The sequence below is a fragment of the Trichogramma pretiosum genome, unplaced genomic scaffold (genome assembly GCF_000599845.2).
Source record: "Trichogramma pretiosum strain Unisexual culture from Peru unplaced genomic scaffold, Tpre_2.0 scaffold65, whole genome shotgun sequence".
Taxonomy (NCBI): domain Eukaryota; kingdom Metazoa; phylum Arthropoda; class Insecta; order Hymenoptera; family Trichogrammatidae; genus Trichogramma; species Trichogramma pretiosum.
The window spans coordinates 441,635-461,991 of NW_019641689.1; the positions used below are offsets into that span (position 1 = coordinate 441,635).

Below are 20,357 nucleotides of genomic sequence, written 5' to 3' on the forward strand. Positions count from 1 at the left end.
ATATACGCGAAAACGCGAGACTTCCTCGTGAAAATCATCGCTTAGAATTATTTACAAGCGGGTGCAGTTGGTCGGCGACCTGGTGCAATCATATACGCGAAAACGCGAGACTTCCTCGTGAAAATCATCGTCTGGAATTATTTACCAGCGGGTGCAGTTGGTCGGCGACTTGGTGCAGCAATATACTCGAAAATTTTCATACTTCCTCACGAGTAGCATTGTCTGGAACAATTTATAAGCTGGGGCCACGAGGCAGCGACCTTCCGTGATATTTTAATTAAAAGTATTAGAAGAAATCTTTCCCACGCTCGCTGTAGCGATAATTTAATATATAATTTTAATAATTTATTTTTTTGACATAACTAAACCATATTCTTATACATCAATGTTTTCTATCTATTAAAACCTTTATTTTGTGTATATTTCAAATAGTCGATTTTAAATCAAATTTCAAATTTCGCGCGCGTTTCCGTTCGCAGCGTTCCGTTCTGCAGTCACTTTTGTGAACCCTGGTGTGCATCACATCGGTCGCGCGCGCTCCAGAGTGCGTATACGGCTCGACGCTGGCGGTGGCGGCAAACAGGTAAGCGAGCGAGCGAGCAGCTCCGCACGCTTCTCTCTCTCTCTCTCTCTCTGAGTCGCGCGCGAAGGTGAGCGAGAAAGAGAAAGAGCCCGAAAGAGGTAGAGAGAAAACGAACGGTGGCTCGCTCGCTCGGGCTTATACATACACACGCGCACGTATCCATATACATGTATACGCGTAGGTAAGCGCATATAAGCGTGGACGCGCGTGCCGCGGCACGTGTCGCGCGCGTGTCCGGTTTCTCCTACTCTGCAGCTACCTTTTGGACTCTACGGACTCGCCGAGTCGATACACACAACCGAACTGCGTGCGAGTGCATATTAGCGATCGAGCTTTTTCAATCGGACCGCGGCTCGAAAGAGAGAGAGAGAGAGAGAGAGAGAGAGAGAGGTGCATTTCGAGTACTATCGAAAGCTCGAGCCGTTAATATTCCTCTTGGCTCGCCGTTCGATACGGTACGGCTAGTCTAATTGCACTTGGCCCTTGTACACGCACTCGATACTCGGGCACGTTCCACAGGTTGTAGCGCGGCTCGCGTCGAGTGGTCGCGCGACTGCAGCGTGCTTCGAGCCGAGCAAAAAGTCAATCTCGATCGCTCGCTCGAGTCGGGAATCACCTGCGAACGAGAAGAGCGAATGTAAGAGAGAAACGGGAACGAAGCAAGAGCTGCCGAAAAACACAGCTGCCACCTGTGGAAAAATCGGAGCTCTTCGGTCCGACGCATGTTACGTTATGTTATATCGCAAGCCGCTGCTGCTGCTGCTGTTGTATGCAAGCAACACATGCTGCGCGCCTGCACACTCTTATACGCGTTGCATATAGCGGGGCTCGAGTCAAAAAGTACATTACGACGTTGAGGTGTTTGGAGGAAAACGAGCGAGGCTGCCTGGGACTTGTGTACTTTCGGCATCGAGCCTGCGTATGTTTCGCGATCGGTCGTGCAGCAGCGCCATCGCACTGGAACTCGTGCTATGCCTCGCAGCCCTCGCGGCAACGACGACGATTTAGAGGCGTTATGTGGAAGAAGAAGAGGAGACGCTCGTCGTGTTAAAGTCTCGTTTTCGGCCGACGTGCTCCAAGTTCGTCCAGATGTCTGCGTGGCAAAGCCTATAATAATAATCATGACGACGACGATGATAATAATAATAATAATCGAGCCTGGGCAAGGGCTGAGTCGACGCGTGATGCATACATAGGATATATAGAGGATATAATATGCGGCGCACACTAGGTTCCTATAGCAGCTCGAGTTGGCCACGCGAATCCGCACGCGCTGCGATTCTTCGGCTCGTGCAGCACAGGTGGTGGTGCTGGTGCTGGTGGCGGCTTTTCGTGTCGACAATCGACGTGTGGCTCGTGTGCGACATCTGCGCGCAGCTCATTGTGAGAGCTCTGCTCTCTTTTTCTCTTTCTTTCTCTCTCTCTCTCTCTCTCTCTCTCTCTCGTGCACACCTATGCTCCTATATATTCATTCCTGCACACATACGCGTGCGTCCATGAATAAGTCTACCTGCTCTCTTGCACTATGCTTTATATACAAGCGCTATGATTGTACCTGCCGAAACTATGAGCGAGCCGGAGCTCTGGCGCTTATCGAACTCTGGCGATAAAATTACTCCGGTTTACGCGCTATGACGCGTATTTTATAATGTACACGATCTCGCGTCGACGGGAGGTCAAGTTCTTGGCTCTTCGGGCCCGCTCCGCGTTACTCGCAGCTTGTGTTGTTGTCGGTCGCGTTGCGGCCAAAGACTCGACGTCGTTTAAAAATGTCCGCGAGGCATCGACATCTGCCGCAGCAACGACCGACGACTACCTGTGTCGCGCGCGCGCGTAATTTTTGGCTCTTTTTTTCGACCAACGAGCCATATGCCGCTGCGGTCTCTCCGCTGTACCGATAATTTGTCAAGACCGTCCTGCCAAAGCAATCGCAATCGCATCCCGAGTTCGTCGCCCCTGCCTACGTGCGCCATTCTCTCGGTAAGAAAATCTTGCGCCATCGTATAAAAAATCTAATACAGTTTGGCAAAATAACAACACTAATGTAGAGCATTTTTTGACAATTTTAAACTAGAAACATCGATCGATCCTCTGAATTTGAGCCAAGTGGAAAATTGGTGAATTCGTCTAAGAGTGAATTATTGCTGTAAAATAAAGTATTCAACATATGATCAATGTTAAAATTCCAAGTCGCTTCAGAGAAGAAGGCGTAAGTTCGCGAGTGCCATTATTCCGAAAAAGTTATTTTAAGCCCACGACATCAAAGCCTGCAAAGAAAGAAAGACAGAGAAAGAGAGCCTACAGTTACATTTACTCATATCGTATAAACGATACATATATTTTCGACTTGGGCCAATGGCAGTATTAGATATATCGTGACGTAGAACAGCTCTCAAGAGCCTATACGGGCTTTTAGGGTGCGCGTGAGCGGCTTCGTCTCGACGTTCAAGGCCGATTTCTTTGTTGATGAATGTGTGAGAGAGTAATTTCGTCGGATGAAATTTTGGTCAGTTACATAAATGCGATACGATAGCAGGATAGATTGCTGCGTGTATAAAGATAACTGCATTGGAATAGGACTCTATGCATTTAGTATGTCTGTGCAAGTACATAAAATGCGTCGAGAATTATGTAGAGCTCTTCAATGATTTCACCATATGTTCTGAAGAATGCGACTAACGCAATGTCTGCTCTTTTCTCATTTTTCATGTAAAAAAATATCAGTAGCAATAAAAATAAAAACATCATTTTGACTGTTTTCTATTTTTTAAAAGAAATATTGCTTCATAAAAGCTGAGTGGCATTTAAAGAAATAATTTCTTTGACGATTAATGCATTTAATATTGAATCGTGCCATGTCCACTGTTAAATATTCAAAATATAATTTAGAATAAGGAATACACGGATAAGTGGAGTTTGAAACTTCGAACAAGTGGTTGCATGTAGTATGACACATTTTCATCAACAAATGATATTTTTCGAATAAAATGAACGAAATCGAGAATAGCAAAGCATAGTCGCTCGACACGATTCTCGACTACGCTAGAGTTTTAAAAAGTGCGTGTATACGTGCGTGCGCCTTTGGCAGCGAGCGTCGAGTGATGGAGCACAAAATGTCTTACAGCATGTATAATATATGAATAAAAGAGTGAGCTAGCGAGAAAATCATGCAGCAGCAGCAGCAGCAGCGAGCGTAAGCTACGAAAAAGGATCCTCTTTTATATATTATAGAGAGATAGACTTTTTATACATAAAGATACGGTGGTGGTTGTGTATAGCTGGTAGCTCTCTTGCTCCTTGTCTCTCGCTACTTTACTCGTCCGTATTTAGCGGAACGAGAGGGAGAGAGAGAGAGAGAGAGAGAGAGAGAGAGAAAGAAGGGATCCGGCGAACGAGGGGAAGCAAAGGAAAAAAAGAGAGAAGTGGCGAGAACGAGAACGTTATACGGAGGCTGGTCTGTATAGTGTATACTACGCTCGAGACTCGGATCGAGAGAAAGAGAGAGAGAGAAAGAGAAGCAAGCCTGAGTGAGAGAGGCGAGAGGGGGCAAAGGGGGTGGAAGCAGATGCTCGTCGGACTTGTATGTTAGGATATAAGATAAATACAAACAGACACGTATGCTCTTTCTTTTGCTTTTATAAGTGATGCGTATGTATATAGCTATAGAGCCGGCAAGTTTCTGTGTATTATATACATACACACACGCGCGCGCACACATCGGAAACTCGAGGCCCTGTAGCAGCTCTCGCGCACGATATTATACATCGTATATATGGTAGGCCTCTGCCTGCGTGCAGCTCGTACACGTATACACGCACTCGTATAACATATAATATGTTTGTGTGTAATATACACATACACATGCACAGCAGCAACGAAACGAGGCCCGCAGTACAAAAATATTTACTGCGAGCCTATATAGCAGCGTATGTACGAAGAACGTGAACTTGCTGCTGCTGTTGCGCACCAAGTGCATGAATTTCTCCACAGTCCACACACACGCTTTGGATTCACTGCACCGCTGCTGCTGCTGCTACCACTGCACTTCTTCTTCCGCAATTTCCTTGGTAAGCTGCCAAAAGATGATATATCTCCGAGCCAGAGGAAGGAGGCACATTTTGCCCATAGCGAGGAGATAATAAAATATTTCGATTTGAAATATCTTTGTTTTATTCGCTGTTCGTTGTCCGACAGAGAACGAAACCTCTCGATGCTGCACAACGCGGGGCCTAGCTCGTCGAGGGAAATATGTCATAATCACGTATTTGGGCTTTGGATTTTGAACGACGATGCCTATGTATGTATGCGCATCGTTGCTCGAGGCATTGTTCGGGTATATGATTTGTCGCGCGGGCGGACAAAAAAAATGAAATATATAACGAGAGAGTCGCGAACGAGTCCATCATAATTAAGTGGGTAAAATTAAAAGGCGAACGATCGATGGGTTGCGTTATAGTATAGTAGTGGTAGTAGGGCTTCGTTAACGCCACGGCCCAATATAAACGAATCAAGGCAATTAATCTTTTTTTGCTCTCGCGAGAGAGCAGCGAAAGATGAATTATTGCCTCGTGTATATTATACTATAGGTACATTAAGGTAGCAGCCCCGGTCCACGGAGCGATCTCGATTCATTCGTTTTTTTTTATTATTGCCTGTTTGCCTCTCTCGCTCGCGAGTAATTGTATTTTTCTCGAGGCGCACGCTGTATTATATATAAAAATGACTCGGCTCGAAGCACAATGTAATATCTACATACACGAGTATATAGAGCAGAGTGTGCGTGTGCGCCCCGCGCATATATATACCTATACACAAGCTCGACAAAGGCAGTTAGCTGAAAAGGAGCCGAGGTGCTGCAGAAGAGAGCAGCAGCAGAAAAGCATCGGTCTTGGATGCAGCAGCAGCAGCAGCAGCAGGCCCAAAGTCGAGAATCCGTGCAAATACGCTGCCTGACTGGCCTGCGAGCCGAGGTGCACCTGATACGACGCACCTGCTCTTTCTGTCTCTCGCTCCAGCTCCTTCTCTCTCTCGCGCATAGCGGTATAATACGAACTAGCGGACTGTGCACTCGCAGCAGCAGCAGCAGCAGCTCTGCTTTAATCACTGCAACGCATATGAGCCGCAGTGCCGATCGAGCGTGATGCGCTTCGCAGGTACAAGATATGTAACGTGAAATTCAAGTAAATTAACTTTTAGGGGTCTTAGCTGTATTAGCTGCTGACTCAACGAAAGCTCCCTATATCCTTTTCTCTATGCATTTTTTGTACCAAGTTTGAGTTTCTCAACATCAAAACAGAATTCAAAAATTATGAATTCTCACGGATGACGGACTCGAGCAGGTTGTTGTAGTCTTTCTTACGGGATATAAGAAAAAGGATGCCATCGTATGATTGTTGAACACTTTGAGTCAAAACTAATTGAATTCCTGAAAAACGCTGAAAAGCGAGTCAAAAAAATCTATATCTATATAATAAAGCGGTATGTATGTGTGAAGGTGCAGCATTAATTCGGAGTCTCGTCTTGTCGTTTCGAATTGTTTCGCTGCTTTGGTATAGCAGCAGCATCAGCGAGCTGATGTCTCGATATCTGCACGAGCTATAAAGCAGAGGAGGCCCCAAGAAGCTCGAGTTTGGAGTTCGAGAAAGAGAGAGAGAGAGAGAGAGAGAGACAGCGCGAAACGAGGCAGGTGTGCGCCGCGGCTCGATGCAATGACACTCCCTCGGGCTCCCTCGATTCCTGCCAAGCTACACACATATATACGCTCGCTTATAAACAGAGAGGAAGAGAGAGAAAGCCTCGCTCGCATCTCGTCTTCGCACGATGCCACTGCTACTCGGACACGACTCGCATTAATTCCGAGTCGACTTTCGGCCAGTGGCAGTTCTGGCAAGAAAATCAAGCAGCACAGGCCGGCGCATCTTTCGCTTGGCTCGTTCATTGTCATCGTCGTTCGTAATACTCATAAGAATTGCATGGCGTAACTGGTTTCGCGCCTCCTCTTCGATTCGAGGTTACGTTTTCCTATTTTACTGCAAATATGAGTATGCGAATGTATTGACGCGCGCGTGCATAGTGCAGGAGCGAGTTCATCGACACAATTCACCAGCCAATTGTCACAAATCTATGCGATGCATCTTCATTTTTTAGCGTGTCCATATTAAAGTACTACATGTATTCATGCACTACTATAAAAACAATCAATGGAAACAGAAAATAAAGGCGTTGCTTATTACAAAAACGTTTAAATAACAAATCCGAGTCAAATTTCGTAGCTGATAGTCATTCATCGATTTAAATCGCTTTTAATTACGCTCCTATAATTATTGGATACACGCAGCTTTTGGCTTCGACGGCGAGTTTTCATTCACTTGTAACAAATGTCAACGAGGCAATGCCAAGATACACTTTTCACTGTGACATCGACACACCCCAGTCGTGCAAGCCCCGAAAAGTCAGTCGCTGCCGACGTTACGCAGCGAGCTAGGTTAGAAACCGTCGAGAGTCGCGGAAAATTTTAATGATCCTGACTCGAAGAGGTTGTCCGGTGTCAAGTGCGTTACAGGCTGCGAACCTGTTTACAATCATAAATAGAGAATAAGGAGCAGCAGCCACGAGAAGCTCTATGTAAAGCAGCAGATGTCAAACAAACATTGGCTTTACTTATATATAGTGGAGCAGCTGAGCCGAATGAAACATCGTTGCGGCACAACAGAGACTAGTTAAAGAAAACTCGGATCGGTTTGATTCGAACGAAAGACGAGATCCGTCAGTTTTGACACATTAATCAAGCCGTGCATTACATCATAGACAGTTGTATCGGCTCGTGGGCGCGAAAGCTCATGATCGTGTGTGCAGAAAAGCACGCGATGCTTGTCACTCGGAGAGCTCGAGCGAGAGGCAGCACCGTCCAAGCTCGAACGAAGCGACTGGTGCCAACGAACCAAAACACACGGGGGGCTGTGACGAAGAGCTTCAAAGCTCTCTCCGACCATCGGACTTTCGGCAGCGGTGAACTTTGCCCCGTTGTATAAAAGCCCAAGCCGTCTGTCGCGTCAAAATAGTAAACACACGAGCGCGCCGAACAACGAACAAAGTAGTAGGAGAGAGAGCGCGAAAAAGAGCGCGCGGAGAGAGAGACAGAAAGAGAAAGCTCGGTCGTGTTGCAGAAACGCCGCTGCACTGCAGAACACACGCGACTCGCGGGACAAGTCGTCGACGGTCGTCCGTCTTCGCGTCGCGCCTTCTAGTCTACTGATCAGTGTAATGCTCTGGGCCATGACTTACCGCTCTGCTTATTGGCGATTTTGTTGAAGCAGTTCTGAAAGACCTCGTAGAGATGCAGCGGCTCGTCGTCACTAGCCGCCATGTTTCCCCGACCGAAGCTTCCAACTGTTCGAGTCGAGGCTCTGGCACACTGCGTGCGGGAAATATAATCGGCCGCCTGCAATTCTACAATTCAAGTACACACTGACACTGCTGCTGCTGCTGCTGCTGCGGCCTCGTGTGCTTCAGCGAGTCGACCGCTCCGGGCTCGCGAGAGCAGCACCGACCAACAAAGACGCGCTATATGCGATGCGAGCAACCCCAAATAATAGCAGTCCTTGCGACGCTTGCGAGAACTGCAGACTGCACCCTGCAGCCTCCCCATTTGGTACGCAGCATCAGCAGCAGTGTAGAAGTAGTAGTAGTAGTAGTAGTAGTAGTTTATCTGAGCGATTTTGCACGTTGCAGCCGCTCAAAGCGCTTGTTCTCCTCGTGCGCGGCTAATATAGCCTGGTATTTACCAATTTCCATTTTATTGGCATTGGCCTTTCGGCTCTCGCTCGCGCACTGGCCACCTAACGACATCTTACGTCATAATTGACAATTATCGGCTCACTCGCACTTCTAAGCCGAATGGCGAGCACTGAACTCACTAAATAGTCGGGACAACATCAATTACGCTCCTTATAAATATTTTTAATAAAAACATTCATGTACAATTCGGTAACAAAACCATTTTATATTATTACAAATTTTTACGTGAGTGTATTGTTCGCGTACAAAACCATACAATTGAAACGTACAATCATTTTTCTGTGACGACAATTTTTTCATTACAATATCTACAATTAGCTCAAAAATGTGATTTCAATGTGTTTTTTAAGCACATATCTTTTTAAAAATTCCAATCGTGAAGTAGAGTACTTTTTTCTTCATTTTTGTACATTCTATTCTCTATGAAAAATATAAATAGTGTATTTTTTCTGTGAAATATATAAATTCATTGGTTTTTATTATAATATAATATATTATAAAAATTTATAAACAGCATGAAAACATATGCAGACTTTAATTTGTGAAATATTTTAATGATTGATAAAAATATTTCATATTTGCAGTAAAAATTGAATACAGCAAAAATTAAGTACAGCTTATTTTTGCCACTATAAGTTGATTTGTCATTGTGTCATTCGATACACGCTAATTATCACGTGACACTCTAATTAATAAGTATATACTATATTTCTACATAACAACAAAATAAATTACAAATTTAATATTCTGAACTACTTTTAAAAGTACAAAATAATATTGAGTATAGTTGGCAATGTTAAAAATTATTATACTTTCAGTATTAATCTTGAGAAAAATGTTTGAAAGTCTTAAAGCTTTTTTGTAACACAAAATTCATATCGAAATGGAAAATTTAGTAAAAAATTGATTCGTTTGTTGCATTTGGAAAATTATATAGACTGTTACTCATAAAAAGCTCATAAATTAAAAAAAAAGCTAAGTAATGCTCTTTTATATTAAAAGCAACGAGTGACAGAATCTGATAAAACTTCAAGCTCTAGCGAAATCTGAATTTTGTGGAACTGGATGTGAAATGTCTTCATAATCTTGTCTTCCAAGACCTAATACATTAAATTAATTTAGTAAATTAATAAATAATCCCATTATATTTATATTATACATATTATTTTTGAGTTTCTGTACCCATTGGTGAACTGGTGAAGATTGTAGAAAGAGCTCCACCTCTAGCTTGACCAATTCGAAGCAAATATATAGTTGTTAAAACACGTGCAATCATGTTAATTATGACCATGCTGGCGCTAAACTTGATATATGAAGCTGTAAGATATAAAAGTCATATAATTAATCAGAAATTGATTTAAATGTAATAATTGAAAAAGTATTTACAGCCGCTAAAAGGTGAGTGAACAATCAAATTGATAAAGTCCAAAAACTCTGAAGTCACACTAATGAACAGAGCCTGCAAATAAAATAAATAAAATTTTTAATAACTTGAATGAGGTATTTTGTTTTCTAAAACTATAGATCTTAACATGAGTATCACAATCAAAAAGTGAAATATCACTTGTACTTACAAATTGAATAGGCTCATCTGACTCAGCACTATGGACTGCCCACAATAAACATAGGAAGTATAACAAGTTATAAAATATCATGGACTCTGAGTAGTATGTACTGTCTATGGACCTGTGAAAAAAAATTGCCACTTGATTAGTAATGCTATAAAATTGTTTGACATAAAGACATTTAAAATAGTCTTACCATGCAACAAGTAGAAAATGTATTGCAAAAATGGCCTGAAAAATAATCAAATAGTTATTATAAAATGAAAAGATGAATAAAAATATAAAATAGCGTTAATTTTCATCAAGTTTAAGGTGAGTTTGTAACAGTAAACATAGTGCATATAAAATCCCCACAAGTGGAATTTCTGATGCAAAGTAGCTAGGATGTGTTATGTAAAAAGTTGTTCATCTCGTGAACTAGTCATGCAACTTGTAACATGATGCTAGATATGTGGTTTGATATTATTATGGTCGCACAATAAGTTGGAGTGTCCACACGGAGAAAACCGATATAAATACTCAAATTTCAAAGGACGAAAAAAGTATTTATTTGTCAATAATATGAGCTGAACAGAAGGAGCGTAGCGTAAAATATTTGTAGCAATAATAATTTAGAATTGCTATGGATAAAAAGAATGAGTAAGACGCGACGATCGCGCGCTCGAATATCAGCGAAACGAGCGAGTTTTGTTTTTGAATCACGTAGCCGAGGTTGGCGTGTTCAAGGCATTCATTACATCGTTAAGTAGGCGTGTTGTATTTGCCTTTATTAAGTCTCTATCGGGTGGGCTATTAATATATAAGAGGTGCGAATGGTGCCTTACCTTTAAAGAAAAGTGCGAGACATTTCGCGTTACGTCCCTCATGGCGATTTCTGGATAAGACGCCGTCGTTGTTGCAGTCTAACTAAGACGAGATTGAAATATAGGCAAAAGGAGGCGATCAGCGCTCTGGACACACGATCGCAACTGCGGCGCAGGAGTGCACGTACTACGTATACGATATCGTGTTATTGTCGCGCGCTGCAGCAGCACGGGAGCACTGAAGGCAAATTATTCGCAGCAGTCAGTCGTTGGTCGTGCGCACATATAGACGTACAAGCCTACCTACTTGCAGTCTGCAACGCGGCGGAGCTGGAGCGGTGTCGTCGTGCGTGTGCGATCGGCTTCTGCTCGCGCGAGGTGTGTAGGTATATTAAACACGCACACATGCATGTAAACACATAAGAAACAACAACAACGAGCGGCTCACCGCGTGAACGTCACTTGCAGCGCAGCACGCATAATATCGGATATACGAGTCTATGGGCGCTCAGCTATACGTCCAGTGTCCAGTGTGTGAGACTGGGGCTGCTGCACTTGTATAGTCTCTTTCGTCGTCGCATTTAGCTATACCCACACCATACATATACTTACGTATATCGCACGTTGATGTGCAGCAGAGCTATAATACGTAACGCGCCGCGAGAGACTCTATGCAGCAGCGTTGCAGGCGGATTCGCATTTCGTCTATACCTATACTTGACCGCTACCTATGGATGTATGTATATGTGCTTGCGGAAAGCAAAGCCGTGTATGTATGGGAAATGCATAGGTGTGCGTTGGTGAACTACAAGTTGTATTTACCGACCGGCGACTGTAGCCGACTGATATATAGGGTTCCGCGCGCGCGTTCGCTTTGCATTGGCCGAGACTGCTGCCATCTGCAGACACGCTAATTCAATTATAATTACGATAAAACCTCACCTGCTCGAGCTGAACTCGCGTCAAGTTCACCTGTGTGTTGAACTTTGCTGTTTACGATATGTGCGCATCTTCCGACGAGCAGTAAGGGCGCAGCGACAAGTCTTCGGTCATCGTACGCTTAAGCGGCATGGCTTTATCTGCAGATTATACGAATGACGGGGCTGTTCGGAGCTATATTCCTACCTATAGCTCGCTTGCTTTATTTCATTTTCCTTTTTCTATCCAACTTTCGCCTATCGTGTTTCGCATTCGTCCAAGTTGATGAAAAAAGAAAATCAAAGTGACGTGCGAGCGACTGAACGAGTATAAAAGCAACTTTCGATCTCGCAATTGCGGTTCGTTTCCGTCTGAGAAAAATAGAGTAGGCGGAGAAAAGTTGCTGCTTGCGAATGAAATATAGGGACCACTTGAAAACTGTAAAAAGCTCGCGATTATGTATAAAAAAAGTTCAAACTTCTAGTCTCGGATCGCACCAAAAAATTTGATTGCCGGCAAATTTTTCAGCGCGCGACAATTGACCATCGAAACTATGGATTTGTGATAAACGTCAAAAAAGTTCATTAAATCGCAGTTAAAAAACGCGTAGGCTTGCAGTATCGTATAATTTATAAATAAATCGGTGTTCCAGCCAACTCGAGACGAAATGCGAATTCGTAACTCGATCCTCGAAGGTGTCTGTGTGCAAGCGCGCGTTCGAGTATACCTACAAACGTTACGGATCGTGTATGGGAGGTGTACGATATACAGTATACACGGGAGTACTTCGTCCTTGCGGCTTGGCGGCCTTGGCTCCTCGGCGCGTCCTCTCGCACAGGCCTCTGCCCTCTCGACTTGGCAGACGGCAATTCGGCGCGCGACTCGACTCTCTACGCCGCGCATCTGTGCAGTGCTTCTCATGACATGCTGCGTATTGCAGTTGGCTGTTGGGTGCGCGTCGCGTTGCACTGCACGCTGCATCGCCGGTGGCCCATCGTTTAGGCTCCTATACGTCTACGTCTCCTGCGACTCGGTGAAACGCGGCATAAACAAAGAATCTAATTCGAGCATGAACGCGCGTCGATCGACTATTATTCAAAGTATTCTACCAACCGGGCAGAAATTAATGGCTAGAGGATTTATCGCAGCTGCAGCGGACCGAGTGAGCCTGCATTACTGCTGCCTGTTGACAAGTGTCAGTTGATTGTCAAAGAGCTCACCGGCGAGTGCCATTTAAAGCTCATCGTGGCTTCGGTCAAATTTCTCGAACGAACTACCTCGAAGTAATCCAAAACGACTATTCAGACAAGCCCCGGCGTTTACTATACCAGAGTGCAGTGCAGAACAGCAAGTTCAGTCTGTAGCAGTTCGCAGTGGATGATCGAAGAGCGACTGCCACTAGCAGAGACGCGCCGACATAACCCTAAATTGGCATTTCGGAGTCGCCGAGGCCAAAGACGAATCGCGTACGAGGTCAGCCGCGGAGAGTCGGCTTTCACTGCAGGGATACTGAGGAGGTGTGCGGTGCAGCGAGTAAAATTACCGAAAAATTGCTTGACAGCGGCGTGTCGCGGTGTCGACTCGTTATCGTGTGTCGCGCGCATGTATGCAGGCCGATTACAGTGAACTCTCGGTGACGAGTGATGCGTCGCACGGATTTGTTTTTCGCTCGCATAGAGGGAAAACTAATACGAAAGAGACAAGGACTGCGCAGATAAGAAAGGAGTCGGGCAGTCCTCGAATCCAAGCCGCTGCTGGCCCGACTGCGTTCAGCGGGTCACATTTGCAGTTGGCCGCGCGCAGACAGACAACTAGACGAGTCAGTCTCTCTCTTTCTCTCTCTCTCTCTCTCTGGCTGGCTATGGAACGGAGCATTAGCCTACGCCTGCCGACTGCTAAACTCGATACTCTCGGCAGCGTGTCGTCGTTCGCGCCTATAACGTGCAGGGGCCGCGCAGCCGACGAATAGAATAGTCGCAGCCAGCCGCCGCCGAGGCAGTCGAGCAGCGAACCTCTCGCTGAATATACACGCACGCATAGTACAAGTTGTTGGTGTCGTAGCCGCCGCCACCACCGCCACTGCCCCCCGTGTGAGAGTGTGATTGTTGTATTTTGTGTGTTTATACGGTATGTAACTAGTTAGGCTGCACTTGTCCGCTCGGCAGCCCTGCTACGCATCCATCGAATTTGGCAGCTCGTCGCCGAGTGCTCCGTACGTATATATTTTATACGCACCCACGCATCGAGTCGGACAGACAGCGCACAAACGAGCATCTCGAGATCGCGACCGAGGAAGATTTTACACGCAGGCGATTGCGATATATTATCTAGTAGACGGAGAGTCGTGCGCGGGCCCCGATCCGCATCGAGCATGTGGAGCTCCGAGGCAGGTCTGCTCTGCTGTCTGTGTCTGGCGACGCTGCTGCTGACGCCCAGCACTCTCGGTGATGGTGAGTATTTTTATTATTATACGAGATCTCGTCTGTCCGCGACTCCGACTCCTTCGTCTGCTATATGCCAGTAAGCGCACTCTGTTTACCCTTATACGCCGCGTCCAGTCTCCCTTATTCTCCGTCTCGTTCGAGTGTGCAATTTGAACATTCGACATTTTAACGTTTCCGACTCGTTTTCTTATTCACTGCTTCGTTCGTCTGCATTTTTACGAGGCAGACTCGTCATTGGCACAGAGTCATCAATCAAGTATAATAAACATTAGCTGCATGCACGCACTTCGCACGACGCTATAATAAACTTTGGAGCGTATCTCGCGTTGCGACGAAGCTGATGCTGCACATTGACAGACACGTCGCACATCGTGCGCCTCGACCATTTCCATGTCTGGAGAATTTCGTGTTTTTCCAGTTTACCGGATAAATGCGGATAAATGCGAGAGAAGCAGTAGTGGCGAGAGTCCATTAAGAATGCGGGCCGTTGCTGCTGCTGCTGCTGTTGCTGCTCGTGATTTTCTATTATTGCCCGCGCTGGCAGCAGCAGACTGACTCTCCGACACTTTTTATATATTATACATCCTATATACACGCGATGCTTGCCATGGATAATATAATATAGCACTCGATCACCGAGAACGCGCCGTGCGCGGCTGTCGACGAGAATTTCTGATTTTTCAATACATTCATTGTATTGCTGCTGCCTGGCTCCGTGTACTTTTTTTCCAGTCATTTTCGTCTAGAAATGTCCCCATTTTGTACCGACACTTTATTGCCTCCATATATTTCTGGCGTTGGCTGTTTTTGTTGTTGTCCTATCCACCGAGTTTTCGCATGTATACTCGCAAATACATTATATCTAGAGCATTGCGGCCTGCGTATTATTTACCAAGCGAATTGCATCGAGTCATTGAGTTAAAAATAACGTTCACGGCAAGTTTGATTATTATCTATATGAAATCGATCTCGTCCTAGTCTCTCTCAATTTTTTTCACTCTCTCTCTCTCTCTCCGCGCAAATGATATTTTCCACGAGGTGTATCATAACGAAAAAAAACTCGAGCTTCATCACTCGGCGATAACAGCTGCTTTTGAAATTATACACGAACGTCGTTGTTTGAAGCGATGTCGTGCTTTTAGTTTTTTTTCTTGTTTTTTTTACCGCGAGAATCAAATTGGACACCTTAGAAAGCGTTGACAATGGAAAATAGCGCGTGTCATCGAGCTGATACTCTTTGATTCGAAAAAAAATGTACAATATAATTGATCACTATCGTCGCATCAACTTAGAACTGTCTTTGCTGTCGAACGGCGAACGAGTTGCAGCGCAGCGACGGATCGAGTAGTCCCTTTTCCGTTGCGAACGACGTACATTTATCATTATCGCGCGTGCATATAACAGCGCACAGAGGGAACACGATTGCGCGTCTCGCCATGCGTTGCTCGGATACTCCGAACTGTATTACTGCCTCGAGAATTAAGCTGGCGCGCAATCGTGTACGGGCCGTCGTCGTCGTTGATGAGTCGCGCGATTGCCTCGATTCGCCCAACAACGGACTGCTTATACGTTACTATCCAGTCCAGCTATATCGTCCATGCGTAGCCGAGCGTGTGTAAAATGTGCCGCTGTATAGCTGCACTCGAAGAGCTGTGCTGGACGTCGATGCTGGACACAAACACGAACTGCACACAGACACGCGTCAAACAGAGACGAGTCTCAAGTGACGCCAATGGCCCGCTTCCGTTTCGTCGCTCTTCTCCGAGCTGTTTTCCCATTGATCGCCCAACAGCAGTAGCGGCAGCGGTTCGATTTTCGTCTCCCTTGTATACATTTGTCCATGCGACCATTGGGCTGCTGCTAATGTAATTGATTGCATCAACGATGAAGCGCGGCTGCTGCTGCTGCTCTTTCAAAATATCTGCTGCACTGCTCCGTCTTTTATCGCAGCCCAATTAACGCAATAAACACACACTTATCGAGAACGATAGGAACGGTGTATTCTCAGAGAGCGGCTGATAAGTTTTGAGTAAACACTGCCATGTACTTTCGTGTGCGAGTCTTCTCTCGCTCGTGTGATTATTTAGCCTTTTTACTCTGAATTTTCTGTTTGCTCTGTGCTATTCGCGTTGCATTGTATTTTCTATCTCTCTCTCTCTCTCTCTCTCTCTCTTGATCTTTGAGACCCGCGAGCATAAAGTGTCCACAATCGCGATCGATTGATTGTACTTTGAAGTAAACTCGTGTGTCTCGAAATGAATTAATTATTCGCTCGACTTACGTCACGGAAAATTTGCTTAACTGCACGCACACGAACGAACGCGCAACTCTACTATATATTACTAGCGATATTTATTTGGTGTAGCAAAAAAACACGATGCAGTCATTAAATAAGTCAATGCTCAGACTATAATACTTCTTTTCCATGCACAATTATTGCGTTTATCGCATTATTTGCGTTGAATCGGTTTAATCTGCCGTCCTTCGTGGATGAAAAAATATGCTTCGATGCAGCTCCAATTATCATCGTCATCGTCGTCGCGCTCGTAAACTTCATCAAATATTGTACGTATTTATTTCACGTGCGGAGCTTTGTCGAAGCGATCAATCGCTGATTTTGCCAATTTCTTTTTCTGCCAACAAAGAGCACATTTTTTCGCTTATCTTCGCACAAATATATAAATTATATACAACAGCCAGCATCGAGCACGACAAACTGATAAATTATTACGTGGAACTTATTCATCGCATTAAATATCGTCGCGCAAATCCTCTTGAATCATCAGCGCGTACTATCGCTCGTTGCTCGTCTCATCGGCGATGTAGCAGCATATTTATGCGCTCTCTTGCAATGTGTATGTGTATGCGTATGTTTTTTGTTGATAAATCGAGGTTCTCAATTGACTGATTGACAACAGCCGCTCTTCCTGGCTTTCTTTCTCTTATCTTGACCCACGCGTTGCCGCCGCTGCTGCTGCTGCTCGTTGCAAACGTAGTCATAATAATGAAGTAACTTTTACCCGCATCTCTTGCAACTATTTTTTATTTTTCGCCAATTCTATTGTCTAGTCTCTATTATGTTTGCGACGCAGCGACGAGTCACTGTAATTTGACTATATTTGAATACATAGTATATACATGGCAACGCTTACTTTTGCTTATATTGGCCATTCGTTGCATTCGCAGGTGCAGTACGACAGACTTACGGACAAAGCTGCGAGCTCGAAGTTTTCCCATCCAATTGCGGCGAGAACGAGAGATGCCACAAGACAAATCAGACCGACGGCGTCTTTCGCTGCGACTGCGAGTTGGAGTATGAATTCGACGGCAAGAAGTGCGTCGAGAGGCCTCGGGTCGTTCCGCCCACACCCAATTCCTCGCCAGTCAAGCCGGAGGCGGATCAGCGCAGAGCGGGAGGTAAGCATGTCTAACGAATGGAATTTTATTTGGTTCCGTCGCCCACCGCAGGAACAAAATCTGATCGCTCGTCTCGTTGGTTTTTTTCAGGCGGCTCCGTGACGGCTCTGCTGCTCGTGCCCACGGTCCTGGTGCTGCTGAGCGCCGCCCTGTACATAGGCGCGAGGCGATACAAGTGGCTGCAGCGCTTCCGCCAGTTCCGCCAGAATCGCTACGGCAGCGTCCTGGTGACGCGCGACGACACCGACGACGACGACCCGCCGATCGCGTAGAATTACCGGGTGCACTACATCGAGAACGTACACTGACCCCACCTGCACCTCTGATGCTATCCCGGCAAGAGGGCCGTGTACGTGCGCCAGCTCGATGGGTGCCCCTCCACATGTGTTCCCATATTCGCCATCAGAGACGCCGTCGATCTGACGGAATCCGAACTTGGCTCGCTGCTCTGACTTACTATGTGTAAAGCGCACAACGATACTAGATATTTCGTCGAATGTCTCGATAACCTTCGATATACCTGCGACGCCGCATATGTCTGCCATATCACAAATTTTCAACCTTAGTCTGGTTGTGCTTTTCATTTCGTATCAGTCGACGCGGCTGCAAAACACCGAGTGCGTGCGAAACTGTAACGAATCGAAGCCAAATGAGACCGAGTCACACACACACAAACACTGTACAGGAGACCAATTTTTTCTTGTTGTTGAGGCTGATATACATAGACACTGTAAAGTTTAGCTATAGTAAATAGGATAATTTCGTAATTAATTTTTAACCAATTCTCGACGCACAGCGACATTTTTGTCTATAGAGATATGTCTATAATGTTTAACGCGGAAAAAAGTTTCGAGCGTAGAGCAAAAAGTTTCGTATCGGTGTAAAAATTAACGAGTCGAATCTGTTTCGCTCGTATAGTCACACTTTATTCACTTTCTATAGAAACTTTTACAGATATAAGCAATGAGTATCGATAGAGACTAATGTTACGAACGTGAGTTTTTTATAAGGTGTACATTTTTTACGAATACTTGAAGCGGTCAGTGATTGTGACGAAACAACACTACCGCAACTAACTAATAATGCTAAGATGATTGCTAAACTTTTTAGGCATTTTTCAAAATGAAAGTTGTATTATAAGTACGCTACGAAGGAATAATATGAGAATTGCTCTTTTTGTCGGTTTATTTCTAAGATGGCCTCTCATTGTTATTTGTGATTGCACTTTTGATACCGTTTTGTGAGACAACGGTTTTTATTTTTTGTTAAAAAAAAACATTTTATTTCTAAACGGTTACTTTATTATCTGTAAGATTCTAGTTACCGTTTGATTGATATTTTTACAATCACAATTCAAAATGTTGCCGTTTTTATATTACATTAATTAATACAATGTAAATGTTATTTTACAATGTAAAACTAAGTATCCGATGAAAAATAGTGGTTATTTTAAAAAAAATTCGCACAATTAATCAACTTTTTTATAGTTCTTTATTTTAATTTTGAACTAAACTATTTGAGATACTGAAGAGTTAGTTAATGTCGAAAAATAAGTTTGAAATTCATTACGCCATTGAATATGACTCGATGAGTAGTTGTTTTATTTTATTATTAAGTATAGAATTTGATTACGGATTCTTCCTAATGGCCAAAGAAAGTAGATTTCTCATCAATACCTAATAAACAATGGGTTTTCTGCATATTTCGATGATTACATCATTGAATATAGACTATAAATGTAAAAATAATCCGGTCAGATGAAATTGATATTCAAGCGGTTTTATAAAAATAATTGTCTAGTGATTCGTTTATTTCAAACTCATCGGAAATATTGCGATCACAAAGCATATTTTACCAGGTACTATACAAATTGATGCCTTTCGCAATGCTATCGTGGCAAAGAATGTAACTTACTTGAACTAAGCATTATTCAGAGTACAAGTACGCAGGAGTGTACAAATAAGTAGCCACATTATAAGTTAACTTTACATATCAGTGTAAGAGGATCGAATATAAAAGCAAGTTGTTGTTTGAATAACTGCTTAATTATAATGTTTTATAACCTATTTTACTCTGTGATGTATACAATTTTTTAATCAATCAATACTAGTAGTGGACTTGGCTAAAATTAAGACTCGAATAACGAATTTACTAACTAATGATTGGTGCGATTTTAAAGCATATTTTAATGTAACTTCTTGAATTTTCATAGTGCCAGATGAATTTGACTATACAAGGCCATTTTTCGATTATAAGTTTTTTCGTACTAATTTGTTTTAATAAATACGATTTATTTTCATTTAAAGAAGATTTGTGAATAATTTATTGTGAGATTTACGTATGTTTTATTTGAAGACTACAATATTCATATTTTAACATTGAATCATAAAAAAATTCACTCATACTGTATTCAATGGATTTGAGATTTTTCGCATTGAGTTTGTAAATTTAAGTATACAATTTTTTGTAATTGAAAATAAGTTGTTTATAATAATTTCATGTAAGTCGATTCATGATCCGGTGAGAATTATATTGTTATGAAAAAAGTTTTTTCTTTACACTCGTTATGTACTAACTGTAAAATAAATGTTTTCCGAGCGTTATGATGAAATCCTGAATATTCAATTCACATTTTCCACTGACATTCAAGCTTTTATTTTGAAGTATTTGACCGTTCACTACTTGTAACGTACAAATTACACCTACATGTATCTGATCCTTCATATTTGAAAAAACCGCTCTTATTGGCCAATGAAACGTGAGATGAAACAATAGGACCTGTACCACACTTCAGATTTAACCGGTTTTTCGGGACCCCCTTTGTAGTGAG

General features: G+C 43.7%; 2 protein-coding genes across 2 annotated transcripts; one reads left to right on the forward strand and one right to left on the reverse strand.

Moving 5' to 3' along the window:
* Positions 1-9,155: 9,155 nt before the first annotated feature.
* LOC106651077 lies at positions 9,156-11,561 on the reverse strand. Its single transcript, XM_014369418.2, has 6 exons — positions 10,770-11,561; positions 10,142-10,176; positions 9,955-10,066; positions 9,767-9,839; positions 9,563-9,697; positions 9,156-9,480 (listed from the first exon to the last, which is right to left on the reverse strand). Exons 1-6 carry the CDS (start codon positions 10,809-10,811, stop codon positions 9,410-9,412), a joined length of 468 nt encoding a protein of 155 aa, XP_014224904.1. The 5' UTR covers positions 10,812-11,561; the 3' UTR covers positions 9,156-9,409.
* A 1,346-nt stretch (positions 11,562-12,907) lies between these two features.
* Positions 12,908-20,130, forward strand: LOC106651076. The gene is made up of 3 exons (XM_014369417.2): positions 12,908-14,116; positions 17,297-17,527; positions 17,618-20,130. The coding sequence occupies exons 1-3, from the start codon at positions 14,038-14,040 to the stop codon at positions 17,797-17,799; spliced, it is 492 nt and encodes a 163-aa protein (XP_014224903.1). The 5' UTR covers positions 12,908-14,037; the 3' UTR covers positions 17,800-20,130.
* The last annotated feature ends 227 nt before the right edge of the window (positions 20,131-20,357 follow it).

Excerpts from the sequence above, each read along its gene's own strand:
- LOC106651076 (XM_014369417.2), top strand. The coding sequence starts at position 14,038 with ATGTGGAGCTCCGAGGCAGGTCTGCTCTGCTGTCTGTGTCTGGCGACG. Across the intron at positions 14,117-17,296 it reads GCCCAGCACTCTCGGTGATG|GTGCAGTACGACAGACTTAC; the intron begins GTGAGTATTTTT and ends TTGCATTCGCAG. Across the intron at positions 17,528-17,617 it reads GGATCAGCGCAGAGCGGGAG|GCGGCTCCGTGACGGCTCTG; the intron begins GTAAGCATGTCT and ends GGTTTTTTTCAG.
- LOC106651077 (XM_014369418.2), bottom strand. The coding sequence starts at position 10,811 with ATGAGGGACGTAACGCGAAATGTCTCGCACTTTTCTTTAAAG. Across the intron at positions 10,177-10,769 it reads TCTCGCACTTTTCTTTAAAG|GCCATTTTTGCAATACATTT; the intron begins GTAAGGCACCAT and ends ATTATTTTTCAG. Across the intron at positions 9,840-9,954 it reads CAGATGAGCCTATTCAATTT|GCTCTGTTCATTAGTGTGAC; the intron begins GTAAGTACAAGT and ends TTTTATTTGCAG.